We start from the raw sequence: 13982 nt of genomic DNA, 5'->3' as shown, positions 1-13982 counted from the left end.
TAATATCTAATCATATAATAATATAAATAAATTTTTAATTATTAGATTTAAGGTTTTCAGGGATTGAGTGAAAAAAACAAGGAAAAATCTTAAGAACAAAATGGGACAGCTAAGCCATAGATAGGTTGCCAAACAGTTAACCATGGTATAATAAGTAAAACAATCTTTGGTCATATTACATCATGTGCAATCAATTATTGCCTCTGTTGCTTGGATTAAAATAATAGATTTTAATTTTTTACTATATAATTAAATGTAAAAATAATTTTAAATTAAAAATAAAATAATATTTAATTATATAATAATATATTATTAAAAAATAAATGAATATTGCTAATTTAAATTGCGTCAAAATTTTGTATTAACTATGAATTAATTAGTTAATTAATTGTTAAAGATGATAAATACTCGTAGGTATGTAAGACAAACAGAAATTATTTGAAACGGGTTGAGGGCAGGCAGCGGCATTTCAAAGACAAAACAACTCTTTCTTGGACTCTCAAACCTCTCCATCTCCATCTCCTCTCTACCCTTTCTTACTCTTCTGTATTTTTTTTCAGCTTCGACTTCCACTTCACTTTTTCTCTTTAGATTGGAAGAGGGACGATGTCTATGATTCATTAGTTTAGGGTTTATTGTCAGTCAATTTCGATTCTCTGCAAGCTCAATCAGGTTTTTTTTTTTTTTAAATTTAATTTTTTACACGGATTGTATAGATTATCGGTTTCATAAATTATATTTACTTTGGGAATTTGAATTATGTAGTTTTGTGAGAATCTTATTTAATTATAGTAGTGGATTCTTTTTAATTTGATTGTGATTCATTTAAAATTTTGTTGGAAATAAAGACGATGTTGTCAAAAGCTGAAGCTCGGAAGAAGATAGGTGAAGGGACAAATAGTTTGAAGTTGTTGAATGAGATCGAAGCTATAAGCAAAGCTCTTTATTCAGAGAAAAATCCTGTAAAAAGCTCGAGTTCTGTTAACAATAACCGCTCCAAATCAGCTGGGAAAGCCCCTTTGCCTGATGCCAAAGGGAAGTTGAAATACAATAATGAGGATCCATCTATCAAGGACAAGAAGTCCATTTGGAACTGGAAGCCATTAAAGGCATTCTCTGGTGTTAAAAATCGTAGGTTTAATTGTTGTTTCTCTCTCCAAGTCCATTCTATTGAAGGTTTGCCCCAGATTTTTAATGATGTTAGTCTTCTTGTTCACTGGAAGAGGCGGGATGGCAGTTCGGAGACTCATCCAGCTAAGGTTCTTGATGGAACAGTTGAGTTTGAAGAGAAATTGACACACACTTGCTTAGTTTATGGCAGTAGGAATGGACCCCATCATTCAGCAAAGTACGAGGCAAAGCATTTTTTGCTCTATGCTTCTGTGCTTGGAGCACCAGAACTAGATCTAGGGAAGCATCGGGTTGATCTCACAAGGTTGCTGCCTCTTACATTGGAAGAATTGGAGGATGAGAAGAGCTCCGGGAAGTGGACTACTAGTTTTAAGTTATCGGGGAAGGCTAAAGGTGCTACAATGAATGTTAGTTTTGGGTATACTGTAATTGGCGTTAATACAATTCCCAATGGAAATAATAAGAGTCGTCACGAGCTGGTGAATGTGAAGCAGAATAACTTGGGTATGATAAAGTCGATTACTAAATTTGGTGTGCATAATGCCAAGAACTCAATGCAGCAGATTGGAAGCATTCCTGGTAAAGTTAATCAGCTGTCTCGTTCCTCAACTCAATCCATGGAGGACATCAAAGATCTGCATGAAGTTTTGCCAACATCAAGGTCAGAGCTTGCCAGTTCAGTGCAGATGCTGTATAAAAAATTTGATGAAGAAAAGTTGGATCCATCAAATGATCATAGACCTGAACTTGATTCGGCTTCTGAACATCATCTTGAGCCCATCAAACCACAGTCATATCAGATGTCTGTCTCTGGAGGAGAAAATGTTGATAACGAATGCAAAGATGAGTTCTCTGTAATTGAACAAGGGATATTATCATCGGCAGAGGAACATATAAAATCTCCAGAACTTACTGTGAAGATTGCTTCTAGTTTTACCTTAAAAAGTTCTGAAGTAGATGAAGTTGACACTTCTGCACCGGCTTTTAAAGAGGGAAAGATTTACCAGGATGAGGACAAAGTCAGTGACATGGATGAGGTAGTGGGATCTTATTACTGTTCCAAAGAGAATGACACATACTCCAAAGAATTATTGATGAAAGACTTGGATTCAGCTTTGGTCAGTGTGTCTAATTTGGTGTTAGAAACTGCGGATTCTCCTGAACAGCCACAGAATCACATAGAAATTGATAGTGATCATAAGGTGATTGGTTTTGGGAGGTCACATAGCTTGGATGATGTTACTGCATCTGTGGCAACTGAATTCTTGGATATGCTGGGGATTGAGCATAGTCCATTTGGCTTGAGTTCTGAGAGTGAGCCAGAGTCTCCGAGAGAGCGCTTGTTAAGGGAGTTTGAGAAAGACGCTCTTGCTGGTGGTTATTCTTTGTTTGATTTTGGTCTAGGTGATGAAGACCAAACAGAATTTGTCTATGATGCTCCGGCTGTGTCTGAGAGTGGAATTTTGTCTGAGGATCTTGAGCCTTCATCTGTAGTTCAAGCTGCTGAGGAATCTTGGATTTCAACTGAGGATTTAAAGAGCAAAAGGAAGGCCACAATGTTGGAAGATTTGGAGACAGAAGCCTTAATGCGTGAGTGGGGACTGAATGAAAAGGTCTTCCAAAGTTCTCCAACCGAAAGCTCTAGTGGGTTTGGTAGTCCTATTGATTTGCCTCCAGAAGAGCCATATCAATTGCCTCCACTTGGGGAAGGAATGGGCCCATTTCTTCAGACAAAAAATGGAGGATTTTTGAGGTCTATGAATCCTTCACTCTTCAACAACGCTAAAAGTGGCGGGAGCTTGATCATGCAGGTCTCAAGTCCTGTTGTAGTACCTGCAGATATGGGTTCTAGTGTAATGGAGATACTTCAGCAACTGGCATCTGTTGGAATTGAGAAGCTCTCAATGCAGGCGAATAAATTAATGCCTTTGGAAGATATAACTGGGAAGACAATGCAGCAAGTGGCATGGGAAGCTGCACCAATGCTAGAGGGACTTGAGAGGTTTGTTAGCTCTTCCTTACAGAGTTAAAAAAGAATGCGCTCTTTTTCTCAAAATTATTTTTGTAAATAAGCTGTTTTCCTTTTTTATTCCTTTAATATATAACATATTATTTGTTCCCTGTCACAGCCAGTACATATTGCACCACCAATCAGAGGTTCGGCAAGACTTTTCAGATTTGCAGAAGAAAGTGAATGGAACATCATCTGGATCCAGACCCAGTAAGCTTGGTTCAACTTCAGCAGGCAATGAAATTTGTTCGGAATATGTATCCTTAGAGGATCTTGCTCCTTTGGCTATGGATAAGATTGAAGCACTTTCAATGGAGGGGTTGAGAATACAATCTGGCATGTCAGATGAAGATGCACCTTCAAACATCAGTGCACAATCTATTGGGGAAATTTCTGCCCTCCAGGGCAGGGTGAACATGACTGGGTCACTTGGTTTGGAAGGAACTGGTGGGTTGCAATTGATGGATATAAAAGAAAATTGTGATGAAGTAGATGGATTAATGGGTCTTTCACTAACTCTTGATGAATGGATGAGGATGGATTCTGGTGAAATTTATGATGAAGACCAAATCAGTGAGCGGACTTCAAAATTACTTGCTGCCCATCATGCTACTTCCTTGGACTTGATTCGTGGAGGGTCAAAAGGGGAGAAAAGGCGGGGGAAAGGATCTGGGAGAAAGTATGGTTTATTGGGAAATAACTTCACAGTAGCACTGATGGTGCAACTTCGTGATCCTTTGAGGAATTATGAACCGGTTGGTGCACCAATGCTTTCTCTTATTCAGGTAGAGAGAGTTTTTGTCCCACCAAAGCCAAAAATATATTGCAAGGTACCAGAGGTGAGGAATGACAGTGCAGAGGACGATGAGACTGACTCAAAAGCAAAGGACACAAAAGAAGAAAAAGTCTCTGAAGAGGAAGGCATTCCGCAGTTTCAAATCACTGAAGTCCATGTTGCAGGTCTGAAGACAGAGCCTGAAAAGAAGAAGCTTTGGGGCAACAAAACCCAACAACAATCAGGGTCTCGCTGGTTGCTTGCTAATGGAATGGGGAAGACCAGTAAGCATCCATTTATGAAGTCAAAGACTGTTTCAAAGTCTTCAACTCCTCTGACTACAAAGGTTCAGCCTGGTGATGCTTTGTGGAGCATCTCATCTCGTATTCATGGTACTGGGGCTAAATGGAAGGAATTAGCAGCACTCAATCCACATAAACGGAATCCCAATATTATTCTCCCAAATGAAACTATTAGGTTGCAGTAAATTGCACATGCATTTGAATATTGCTGGAAACATTGGCATCTGCATGAAACATGCTTAACCCTTTCGATGAAAATAGTTCCATGCGGATAAGAGAGTTGCTGAACTGGGTATTTCAAATGGTGAGGTCTTATAGTCTTTACATACATGAGATGGAGTTGTTAAAAGCAATGGACTCAGTAGACGAGAGTTCTGCCGGTGGTGCTCGTCTTGTATTTACTTGAGAAGAAATGGTCAACCAATATTTGTCTGTGCAATACAAGGTAAAAGACGAATGTTTTTGGTGTATCTTCCTTTCTGTTTTGTATACTTACATGTTGTGTAATCATGCCTACAACCATTTCTGTTTGCTTGCAAGAATAATGTAGAGTTTATATTTGCAGAAAATTTCAAGTCCTTTTTTCTTGTCCTCTTTCTTTGTTGCAACAGAAGGGATTTTTTAACCACAAAGGTTATTCATTATTATTAGAATAATTGAATATTATCCTGACCGGATAAGTTATACTGTCTAACTATATAACTTTCTCTCTCGTGATTTATAGATGAAATATCTGAATCAATTAAGGAAGATTATTCTTCAATGTCTTTCAGAATGAGAATTTTCGGCGTACACCCTGTTGTTGACTATCAAATGGTCATGGCCTCCTCATCTAATTCCTGTCTTGCCAATTCTCTGTGTATATTTTCTCAATCTATCAGGACTCATTTAATTCCACGAGTAATGTTATATATATATATTTTTTTTGTGTACAGATGATGTGTCATGATGTGATTGACTGTTATTTTATCCATAAAAACACATTATTCCTCATCTTGCATGTGAAGAAACAGAGACCCCTACATTAACTAATTCTTCTCCACAGATAGAATTATAATTTCTCTGGGACAAAATAGTTTGTCTTCCAATTGCTCAAGCAGTTGACGGCCTTGTAAACCTTCTCAGTATCTCCCCCTGGACTCACCTTTTTGGCGCCACTCAGAAGCTCAGTGCCCACTTCTCCTCTCACAAAGCTATATATGGGATGTGTTCTGCCTTTCTTAATCCTATTTGCTATTGAAGCATCTCCTTTGTCAAACCTCTCCCTTGCTTTTGATATCTCTTCTACTAGTCTTGGTTTCAGTTCCTCCATAAATACCGGAATTCACTTGAAAATTTACTAGCCATTTTCATTGGCTTTAGAACCTGGAAATGCTTTTGCAGCGAGTACTTCTTGTAGCTTTGGCAGAAAGGCATAATTAGGGTTGGTGGGATTGTTGCGATAGAAGAATACCAGTTGCTGTTCGACAACCTGTAAGAGTTGTTTCTGTGAAAATCCAGAGTCCAGTACTGAAATGTAAAGGGTCTTCTTTATAACTTGGCCGACGGATTGTTTCACAACTTTTTTCATGTATTCACTCTGGCTTGCCATGCATGACTTCACAGAACAAAGCAGAAAGAACTTTTGAAAGAATAGCCAATATGTTTGCATCAAAACAAACTGTTGCAGCTACAGCTAAAGCAATGGCTGTTCCATTGACAAGAGCTAAACCTTCCTTTGCTGGCAGCTGGAAAGGAGCCGGAATACCAGCTCTCTTCAAAGCTTCAACAGCTTGGAAATATGGCGACCTATTATCAATCCAGCAATATAAGAAAATGGCACAAGATCACCTGAAGCAGTAATAGTCCCTCTAGTCTGGGGATCAAACTTCTGTTCATAAGCTTGGCTATTGCTTCGAGAATCTTGCACTGTATGCTTGAATAACCTTGCATGAGTGAACAAGCATTGCCGCCTTTGCATGACTAGAAGGAAGATCTCGTTTAGCAACCACTCCAGCATTAAGGAAACAAATAAGCTCCGTTGAAGGTCTGCAGTTTTGTTGGTGTGTGTATGCGAAGTGGCACTGAGACCAGTGCCAGTGGTAACAGCATACGGATCTGTCTGGCGAGAGATGTTTTCAGCAACCCAATTAGTAGTTTTGGCCACTCGGTCAAGAGAAACAGCCCCATCAAGGTTAGCTTTCACTTTGGTTTATGCGTGGCTTAGCAACAGTGAGACTCGAACCTAGGGAAAACTGTGACAACATTTGGTCAAAACGGGGACATTGGAGGGCCTCCGCAGAGTTTCTCCAATGTAGTGGTGTTGCAATATGAAAAATTTCTGAGATACAAAGAGTTGGGGTAAGTGAATAGGCGAACTCATTGATGGCCATTGCTAGAAAGTCTATAGTTTAAGTCGAAGGAAAAGTACTAGTGTGTTTAGTTATGGAGGAGTTTAAATGAGATTGAGAAGGAAGTAGAGGCATGAATTTATGGTGGCGAGTGAAGTGCGAAAGGGCTGCTGAATGAGATTGGTCAAAGCAACTAGCGAGAGGATGGAAGTTTTGGGCATTTATTTTTGGCCAAAGGACTGTTTCCCACCCAAGTTTAGGTGTTATCTCAAAGTCACATCTATGAGGTTTGAAAAACCTGAAGTCTTACCTATTGACCAATTAGGGTTAAAATTTTCGGTTAGAAACAGGGGTAAAATCGTTATTTAATTAATAATATTAAAAAAATATAAAATTTATTACATTTTTCTCTATTAAGTTTGAAAGACTAACATTTCACCCTCCTAAAGTTTTTTAACTTTGAAAAATTACATTCCCCCTCTCCCCAAAACCTTAGAACTTTCTTCTTCTCCTTCAGTCACTTTCTCCAGCAATCTGGAAGACGACAATGAAGTCTTTTCATAGTCAAAAAAATCCAGATCTCTTCGTCGGCAAAGAGATTCCAAATCTTTTCATTGACGACAAAGAGATTCTAGATCTCTTCATTGATGAAGAGATCTGAAACCCAATCTTTTCATCGACAACGAAGAGATTTCAGATCTCTTTATCAACGAAGAGATCTGTAATCTCTTCCAAATCTGTTTACATGTGTCGACTAACCATTTAGAGTGGAGAGAAGAGGTCGTCGGCGCTAAAGATAGTGGTCGGAGATGTGAAGAAAAAATTTGGGGGAAAAATGTGACTTTTCAAAGTTAGAAAACTTTAGATAAAAGTGAAGTTGTTAGTTTTTAAAAATTATGGGAGAAAATATAATAAATTTTATAATTTTATAATATTATTAGTAAAATAACGATTTTACCTCTACTTCTAATAAAAAATTTTAACGAAAATTACATCATGGGACTTCGAGTTTTTCAAGCCTCATGGGTGTAACTTTGAAATAACACCTAAACTTGGATGGGAAATAGTCCTTTGGCCTTTATTTTTTTGCTAACGAGAAAAATACAATTCTGGATGTATTGATCGATTCTACAATCATTATATTAGGTAAATCAATAATCTTGAAATGTCATTGAAAAGTATTTGAACCCTTTCTCATGTTTAGAATCTCATTCTTTTATCATTCAAGTTACTCTTTACGGATAAATTTTGAGATCTTTATTCTGGAATTTCACACTCACCATTGATTGGATAAAGCAGCAATCAACATGCAATACTTAGAGCAAGCTAACCAACCATATATAGGTGTGAATTGAGGTTGTCATTTTTCTTATCTAATTTATAATACAAGAACTCTCTCCCTCAATCCTAAGGTTAAAAAACTCTCTTCTTCTCTCAACCATAACTGTGAAGTGCTTAAAATTTGGAAGGTATTTAAAATGGGCCGACACAAGGCTAAGGTGGTCTAAAAGTTTAATGAATGGTGAGGAACCAAAGAATGGGCTTTGATATACGACCTCCAAGATTTCAATCGTACTTGAACCATTATTGAATTATGATCATTACAAATTACGGAATTACGATAATAATATATAGAAAATGAATAACGGGAAGTTTAGCTGAGCGGATGCAAAGATTGTTCAAATCGCTATTTTTTATTATTCATATTATTTGAATTAACTTATTAATAATAAAATATTCAATAATCTTTTATTATCTCATTTTTAATTAATATAATAAATATAAAAAATATTTTAAAATAATTATATAAAAAATATTAAAATAAAATAATATATTAATGTTCTTTTATTATCTCTAATCAAACATAATAATTAATTATATTTATCTATTTTTATCAAATTTATTAAATATAATAATAATTTATTTCTACTGATTCTCAAAATAATAAAACATTTTCACACCAAACGCCATAATATTTTCAGGCACGTCACCCCCTGGAACCAGTACCAAATAAGGAATTGAATTTTCTACCTTTTTCAACAATAAAAGCAGGTGACCACTACGGCACTACAGACATAGTGGGGCAAATTATGCATGTAGATATCCCCATGAATTCCCAACCAGTCCTTGTCACATGATTGCTATATCTTTTCTCTCCCCCACCACTCCACTCTAAAGGAAAGCAAGCAATAATGCTTTGCTATAAAAAAGCAAGCAAGCCATCGCACTAGGGTCCTTTCCTCCACTCCATATAACACAACTCCTGCCTGCCTTCACATTCATCATTGCCTCTGCCTCAATCATCTTCTCTCTCCAAACCAAAGATAAATAAACGTTATACATCATGAATCAGAAATTCTCCTGTGAACCTCCACAATAAACAAGGCCATAAAAGAAAAAGAAAAAAAAAAACAGAATGGTTTGCAGTTCAGATGACAATTTCTTGGGAACTAATGCTTTGCACCCTTACAAGGACTTCAGAGCTATTCCTATTACACCTTTATATAGGACACAGGATAGGAATCGGGAAGAAAAAAAAAAAACTGTTTGAAACCAAAAAACAGGAGCAATCAATTCAATTCCACATTGATGAATGATAGACTGCATGTGACTTTCAGTTTAACAAACACGATCATCAGCCTTACTAAAAATAAGGGGTAGAGTCCGTGGAATTAGAGCATTCTTCACCTGAAGGATGGAAAAGGAATTCCTAGACAGCAGAAATACATATCCCAGTTCAATTCAGACTAAATACAAGACATGTTCAGAACCTGCAAACTGTTAACACTAACATATCCCAATGATATAGTCTCTGACACCAAGTACTCAATACAACATGCTGACAAACATGGCATAACACAGAAAATCTGACTAACTAAATAGTTAGCTGATTTGAGCATGAGAAATTTACACAAGATAAACCCACCTCTTGTATCAAGGCCGAGCTCTCTTGTTGCTGCAGGAAGGACACTTGTACTGCTTGATGTGCTCAGCCCTGGCTGGAGTGATTTTCACACATTTTCCATGGAACCACTTCTCACATATGTCACAACAAATCCAGAACTCATCTGCTGCATAGTTCTCTCCACATGCCCCACATAAGGTATCTCCATGCTCTTCCTCATCCTCCTCATCCAATCCCTCATCATCCTCCTTTGGCTGTACACTCTTTGACAATTTGCCAGATTCAGAAGAACGCTGTAGTTGTATTCATCAAGGAAATAATAATGCAACAAAGACATGAGAACAAGATCACACATAAATGAAAGAGGAGTTCTTAATATACAGCTAAATATGAATTATCTACTAGATCCATTTAAGCTTCGTTTACTGCTAATTAATTGCCTATACCCATGTTCCTCTATTCACAGTTGAATATTACATATATTAACTAGCATAAAATTAGATCTGCATATATATGAGTATCCTTGTTGATATGATAGGTTACGAGACCTGCAGATCTGAAGTATGCTGCCAGATCTTGGATCGGACCCTAGAGAATCTTGCAGATAACTATAAATCTGGCATTACAACTAAGGAAAAGAAATGTCCATATAAACTACTCAACAATTATAACACAGCAGCACATCTATCAATAATATTGATAAATCAAATTGAACTATACAACTCCAGTTGAAGTTCTTTTGTCAGTATCTTGTGCACTCCAAGTTAAATGTATTTGTTTAAAATTTATGAACCATCTTACTGCATTCATTTCTCCTGACACTAAAGGTATAATGACACTATTGAATCAATGGGCACCAATGTACCCATTCAAGCACCATTCTCAGAATTAACCCTCAAAAGATATCAGAATTCCAGGTAAGATATTAAAAATAGTAGAGACAGAAAGTTATTTCCATCGCTAATATAAAAACAATTGGAACTTAGGAAACAGAAAAAAAAGGGATCCTAAACTTGGCCCCAAAAAGCATATTCATGTGGCATAATACATAAAATAATAAAATACGCATGCAACAAATAATTATCTTCATGATTATATCAAAATATCACCGTAAAATCATTACCCAGATCTGACCCTGCCTATCTAGAGGAATAAACCTACCATTTTCCATTTTTACTTATTGTGGCCAGCCCAAGACTCAATATCACACTCCTGCTCTTCTCAGTCTAAGATATTCACTATAAAACCATGTAACCTTGATCAGGTTATACAACTATGGTCATACATCTTAAATTCCTCTCAATCCAACAATCCTTGGCGAAAAATGAATAAAACCAAGATACATCAAAACTCAAGACTATATAACAAGTATTCCACATCTGTTTTACTTGAAATTTAAAGGAGTGAGGACAAATTTTGCTTCATTTACCCCTTTTGAGGTTGACTTGGATTTGTTACCGCTGTGATTTGAAACTGCTGACTTTTCCTTTGCCTGTTTCTTTGCACTTCCAGTCACAACCTCAAAAATTGTTGGAAGATCATTTATCATAGCGAAGAGACGTTTCCTGCAAAATGATTACATCTTATTGCTAGATGACAGGACACTATAATACAAATCAGTGACATCAAGCTACCATATACTGCCTTAATTCATCATAGCCAACCAACCAGCACTGAACAAAAGTTTACACAAAATATAACAGGTTTGATTTGAAAAAACAGAACTCAACTACTCAATTCTTATCAGTGTTTCTTCTCAATTCAAACAAAATGATATGTTAAACGTAAGCTATTTTGAGACAGTTTACAAGTTTTAACCCATTGCTTGCAACTTAATATGGGGAAAAAGAAAAAAATTGAAAAAAGAAGAAGAAATAATCTCATTAGAGCTGAAGTCCAAAATCAAATAGACAAACTACAGATATACTTAATAATCAATAGTTATATGCCAGATAGTACAAATTGATTAATGTGATTTGACAGTCCAAAAATGAAAATTTTGCAGTGAAGAAAATTAATCATTGCCAGATATTATTTTCCAAAAGTTTGGTTATGCCGATAGATTTCTACTTGTATTATAAATTGTTACCACAAATATAAAACAATGACAAAAATATATACTTTCTACAAGTAATGAACTCAACTACATTTTCCATTATCAACTTTTTAATATTATTTAGACAAAGTAAATGAGTTCCAAAGTTTGCACTTTACATCCAAATAAGATTAAACTGCCTCCAACTTTGATGATTTTATTGAATTTAAACCATAACATCAATTTCCTAATGGTTGAGGAGAGGTAACTAATTTAAAAAAAAAAAAAATAGAAACGATTTGAGGACATAATATAGAAGAGCGTAGGGAATAGAGATGTCTACCTGTCAGCTTTATCAAAACCAAATCTGGCACCAAAATAGAACGCCACAGCAAGTAGCCATGCATCACTGTGAACAGCAACCAGAGACAACCAGTCCTTTTCCTGCATCCCATCTCTGGCAAAGTTAATACCTAATGCAGGCTCTGGGAGCTCAGGAGGCACTTCTTCAGCAGGTAAATTGACTTCCCATTGTTCATTTGGGTATCCATAAAGGCAAAGATTCTCCTTCTCTGAAAGGGATAATATTCGGTCAGGTATGATGTTATCACTAATCAAAACACAATGAAGTGGTATGGAACTCCTCCATGAAATTGAAATCTCACTAATAATCTGGCAAATTTCAGAAAAAAAAAAGTTTTACAAACATAAAAATCAAGAATTGCATTGCAATCAGTTCCCCAAGATTTCTTAAGTCGTATAAACATGTAACTGACAGTAAATATAAACAATTATCAGCATGAACTTATTGGCATAAAAATATTATCACCCTGATGATCAAGAAACAGCTTTTAATAATTGGACTAGGTTCCAAATGCAATAAGTTAAAACAAATGTGGTCACATATTTCACTGGAAAAAGAAAATGAGAAGAAACATTACTAAGGCAACACATATAGAAAACCAATAAACATTTAAGCCTTTTAGTTAATTTCTACTTCAATTATGAAAGGATGTAAGTTAAGAACATTAAACATGCACCAAAATGTGGACATCATGCAACTTGCCCCCACAAGCAAACAATATCCACTTTCATTTCTTGTCATGTTTGTGCAATTTCATGGTGTCAAAATACTAAAACCCATATGTTTCTCATGTTTAAACATTTTAGTTAATAGTTTAAAAGACTGAGGCCAGATGGAATTCAATATGAGCTAGCTAGACAAGTATAATTCTCATTTTATAAAAATACAATCAAAAATATAAATCAAAACCTACACAAAGCAAGTAAAATACAAACCAAACAGAAAAGAAAAAAGATAGAGAGATGCTTTTTAGTAAGCATGAGAAATGAATAAAGCGATAAGAAGAAGAAGCTTCAGTACAAACATAAAACTAGCGAGTGGTCACAGCACATTGCAATTCTAACAGTTAAAGAGTAACCACACACAGGCAAAAAGCAGTCAAACATATTAACGGAAAAGGAGATTCATGAAAGGAGTTCAAACAGAAACCCTAACCAGGATCGCACTGCTGGTAGAATTCTTCAACATCTGAAACAGAAAATTCAACAAAGTTAGTACTACAACGTAAAAAATAAGTTTAAAAAAAAAAGGCAAAAACCCTAAAAATTCACTATGTAAAAACTGAAAATGATAGACAGAACAAACCAGAGGTTAGAGCCTTAATCATGCCGGCTCTACGGCCCTTAAAATCTCTGAAGATCTCCTCCACTGTTCTCGGATTGTACTGTGTTCCGTCCATCTCCCTACAGTTACACTTGGACACTCCTAAAATATTCAGATTAATGAACAAAAGAAAGAATTGCTATTATCGGAAATCTATTTAGCTTGTTTATAGAGTAGAACAAAATACACACATTTCAGTAGCAGCACAGCACACGGACGGAGAGATTGGTTGGTATTTTTCCTTTTAATTAATAAATATTTTTTTTCAAAAAATATGTATATAGTCAATCAGTTCAGTATGCAAGAGAGAAGCTGTTTTATCTGACGTGGATGATAAAGACCCTGATATCCACGTGGCATCCATCCTTCGGTTTTGATTCTCAGCTACGTAGTTAGAACCACCTGCAACGGATTTGAATCCGCCTCTCAACTGGGTTTTGGAGACTGGGAGGGTTCCGGCGTTTAGACCAGAAAATTGTAAATTGATACAATTACAAATCTGTGATAGGTCAGATCGGGTACCTTCCGTACACGTGTCTGGGTTTTTTAAGCTTTTTGACGCGTTGAATCTTTGAGCTGGGCTGGGATTTAGCTCCAGAGTTTTTTTTTTGTTTAAATCTTTTTGGCACCGACAAACAAAGGGAGCTCACAGGGGTGCGCAGTGTATTATCCTGCGCACATGAGGCTTGGTTAATGTCAAGAACACCAGGGCATATTGTTGTACTACATTGTTCATGATTCCCCTTTTTCTTTTTTTAATAAAAACTTTAATAATTTCTTATATCAAAAATTTATAATGTTATTTT

General features: G+C 36.2%; 2 protein-coding genes and 1 pseudogene across 8 annotated transcripts; 1 reads left to right on the top strand and 2 right to left on the bottom strand.

The window, feature by feature from the left end:
• The first annotated feature begins 432 nt into the window (after window positions 1-432).
• Window positions 433-4811, top strand: LOC123194522 (protein PLASTID MOVEMENT IMPAIRED 1-RELATED 1). 2 transcript variants are annotated; one of them, XM_044607754.1, is made up of 3 exons: window positions 433-672; window positions 849-3133; window positions 3261-4811. In XM_044607754.1, the coding sequence occupies exons 2-3, from the start codon at window positions 852-854 to the stop codon at window positions 4402-4404; spliced, it is 3426 nt and encodes a 1141-aa protein (XP_044463689.1). In that variant the 5' UTR covers window positions 433-672; window positions 849-851; the 3' UTR covers window positions 4405-4811. The 2 variants fall into 2 exon arrangements, with proteins under 2 accessions (XP_044463689.1, XP_044463690.1); XM_044607755.1 differs by having other exon boundaries at window positions 433-3133.
• A 272-nt stretch (window positions 4812-5083) lies between these two features.
• On the bottom strand, window positions 5084-6843 carry LOC123194523 (annotated as a pseudogene).
• Window positions 6844-8448: 1605 nt separating this feature from the next.
• On the bottom strand, window positions 8449-13798 carry LOC123194852 (PHD finger protein ALFIN-LIKE 4-like). Of its 6 annotated transcripts, none has more exons than XM_044608309.1 (7): window positions 13368-13786; window positions 13159-13256; window positions 13009-13041; window positions 11833-12061; window positions 10884-11019; window positions 9476-9747; window positions 8449-8853 (listed from the first exon to the last, which is right to left on the bottom strand). In XM_044608309.1, coding segments are annotated over exons 1-6 (762 nt in total). In that variant the 5' UTR covers window positions 13370-13786; the 3' UTR covers window positions 8449-8853; window positions 9476-9483. The 6 variants fall into 6 exon arrangements, with proteins under 6 accessions (XP_044464244.1, XP_044464245.1, XP_044464249.1 ...); XM_044608310.1 differs by lacking the exon at window positions 8449-8853 and adding an exon at window positions 9096-9259 and having other exon boundaries at window positions 13368-13787; XM_044608314.1 differs by lacking the exon at window positions 8449-8853 and having other exon boundaries at window positions 9208-9717; window positions 13368-13798.
• Between the last annotated feature and the right edge of the window lie 184 nt (window positions 13799-13982).

Source organism: Mangifera indica, chromosome 13, assembly GCF_011075055.1.
Source record: "Mangifera indica cultivar Alphonso chromosome 13, CATAS_Mindica_2.1, whole genome shotgun sequence".
Taxonomy (NCBI): domain Eukaryota; kingdom Viridiplantae; phylum Streptophyta; class Magnoliopsida; order Sapindales; family Anacardiaceae; genus Mangifera; species Mangifera indica.
Note: the sequence above shows the minus strand (reverse complement) of the source record. Positions and strands in the feature narration are given on the sequence as shown.